The sequence below is a fragment of the Trichinella spiralis genome, assembly GCF_000181795.1.
Source record: "Trichinella spiralis strain ISS 195 chromosome Unknown Scfld3679, whole genome shotgun sequence".
Classification (NCBI taxonomy): Eukaryota; Metazoa; Nematoda; class Enoplea; order Trichinellida; family Trichinellidae; genus Trichinella; species Trichinella spiralis.
Window position 1 is genome coordinate 1 of NW_003530618.1, and position 1,179 is coordinate 1,179.

The 1,179-nt window shown below is 34.4% G+C and overlaps 1 protein-coding gene across 1 annotated transcript; it reads left to right on the forward strand.

The window, feature by feature from the left end:
* Window positions 1–122: 122 nt before the first annotated feature.
* Tsp_14415 (conserved hypothetical protein) lies at window positions 123–764 on the forward strand (the record flags this gene model as incomplete). The annotated part of the gene is made up of 2 exons (XM_003367783.1): window positions 123–213; window positions 522–764. Coding segments are annotated over 2 exons (334 nt in total), but the record flags the coding sequence as incomplete, so codon positions are not given.
* Between the last annotated feature and the right edge of the window lie 415 nt (window positions 765–1,179).

Below are 1,179 nucleotides of genomic sequence, written 5' to 3' on the forward strand. Positions count from 1 at the left end.
GAATTTGAATGGAGCTTCAGGATTGATCAAAAGTATTTTGGACCTTGAAAAATCGATTCAACATACACTCATGCTAATTATTCAAGTGGTATTTGTTTACAATTTTGTAATTATTGTATCAGTGGATTTTTATTCTTTTTTTCTTTTATTGCCAAATTGGAATTCGAAGGTGACAACAGTGGTGAACTTGAAGAGGAATCCAAATCAGCAGTGGTAAGTGGATATTTTTTGTTGAATTGCAAATATTTAATTTATTGATCAGTTGTGAAAGAATAATTGAGCTTCTGTGCCTTTGCATTGTGAACAGATGGAAAAGCAGGTGAGAAACTAAATAGTAAAGGTAATTTATTGAATGTACATGAATGCTTTGGAATGAAAGAAAGAAACAAGAACAACCTTAGAAATGAAAGACAATGGGAAATTAGTGGACTGAAAATTCAGATTTGAACATTTCGTGATTCACTTAATGAAAGTGAATCTGGTAAATTAGTTGTCGTTTGAATTTTATAATTGAAATTCAGTTCAGTCATTCACTGTATTTCGCTCGTGATGAAATGGCCGCTGAGTATGACGAATTGTTGCAACAAGTTGAGCATTTTCAAATGATGAATTTCTTAGATAATGCAATTCAGCTATGTGTGTGGCTGTGTGCGTGTAGATTTAGGAGAATTCGGATGATGCTGAAAGAATGCGTAGGCTTCTTGACGAAGTTGACGTACTGTGGAGTCACGTCGCTGAAGCCGATGCAGTTGGAGATTATGTAGTTACTTTGGAAAAAATCTCGGTAAATATGGTTGATTGAATGATTGGATTTTTGAAATGTTATTTTTGCTTTAAATATTATTTAAAATGAGCTACTGTTCATTTTTTCCTTGATTCGTATATAGAAGTTGTTGGTGATTTTAAAGTTCAGATTAAAGCTCTCGATAGCAGCAACAAATTGAAATTGTCTGTGGATTTTGAAATATTGTTTTTGTGTATTTGCCGTTTTGGTATTTGGAATATAATTTTACGAAACAGCTAAAATTGCATGGGCTTATAGTTCGAGACAGGCGTATATAAACGACAAGCGCAGTCTTTGGACCAGAGAAAGCAGAAAGTTTGAAACTTGAAAAGGAAAGGCGGTTGATTGCTGATCCTTTGGCTGTGCTGGATGCATAGCATGAAACCCCGCTTGGG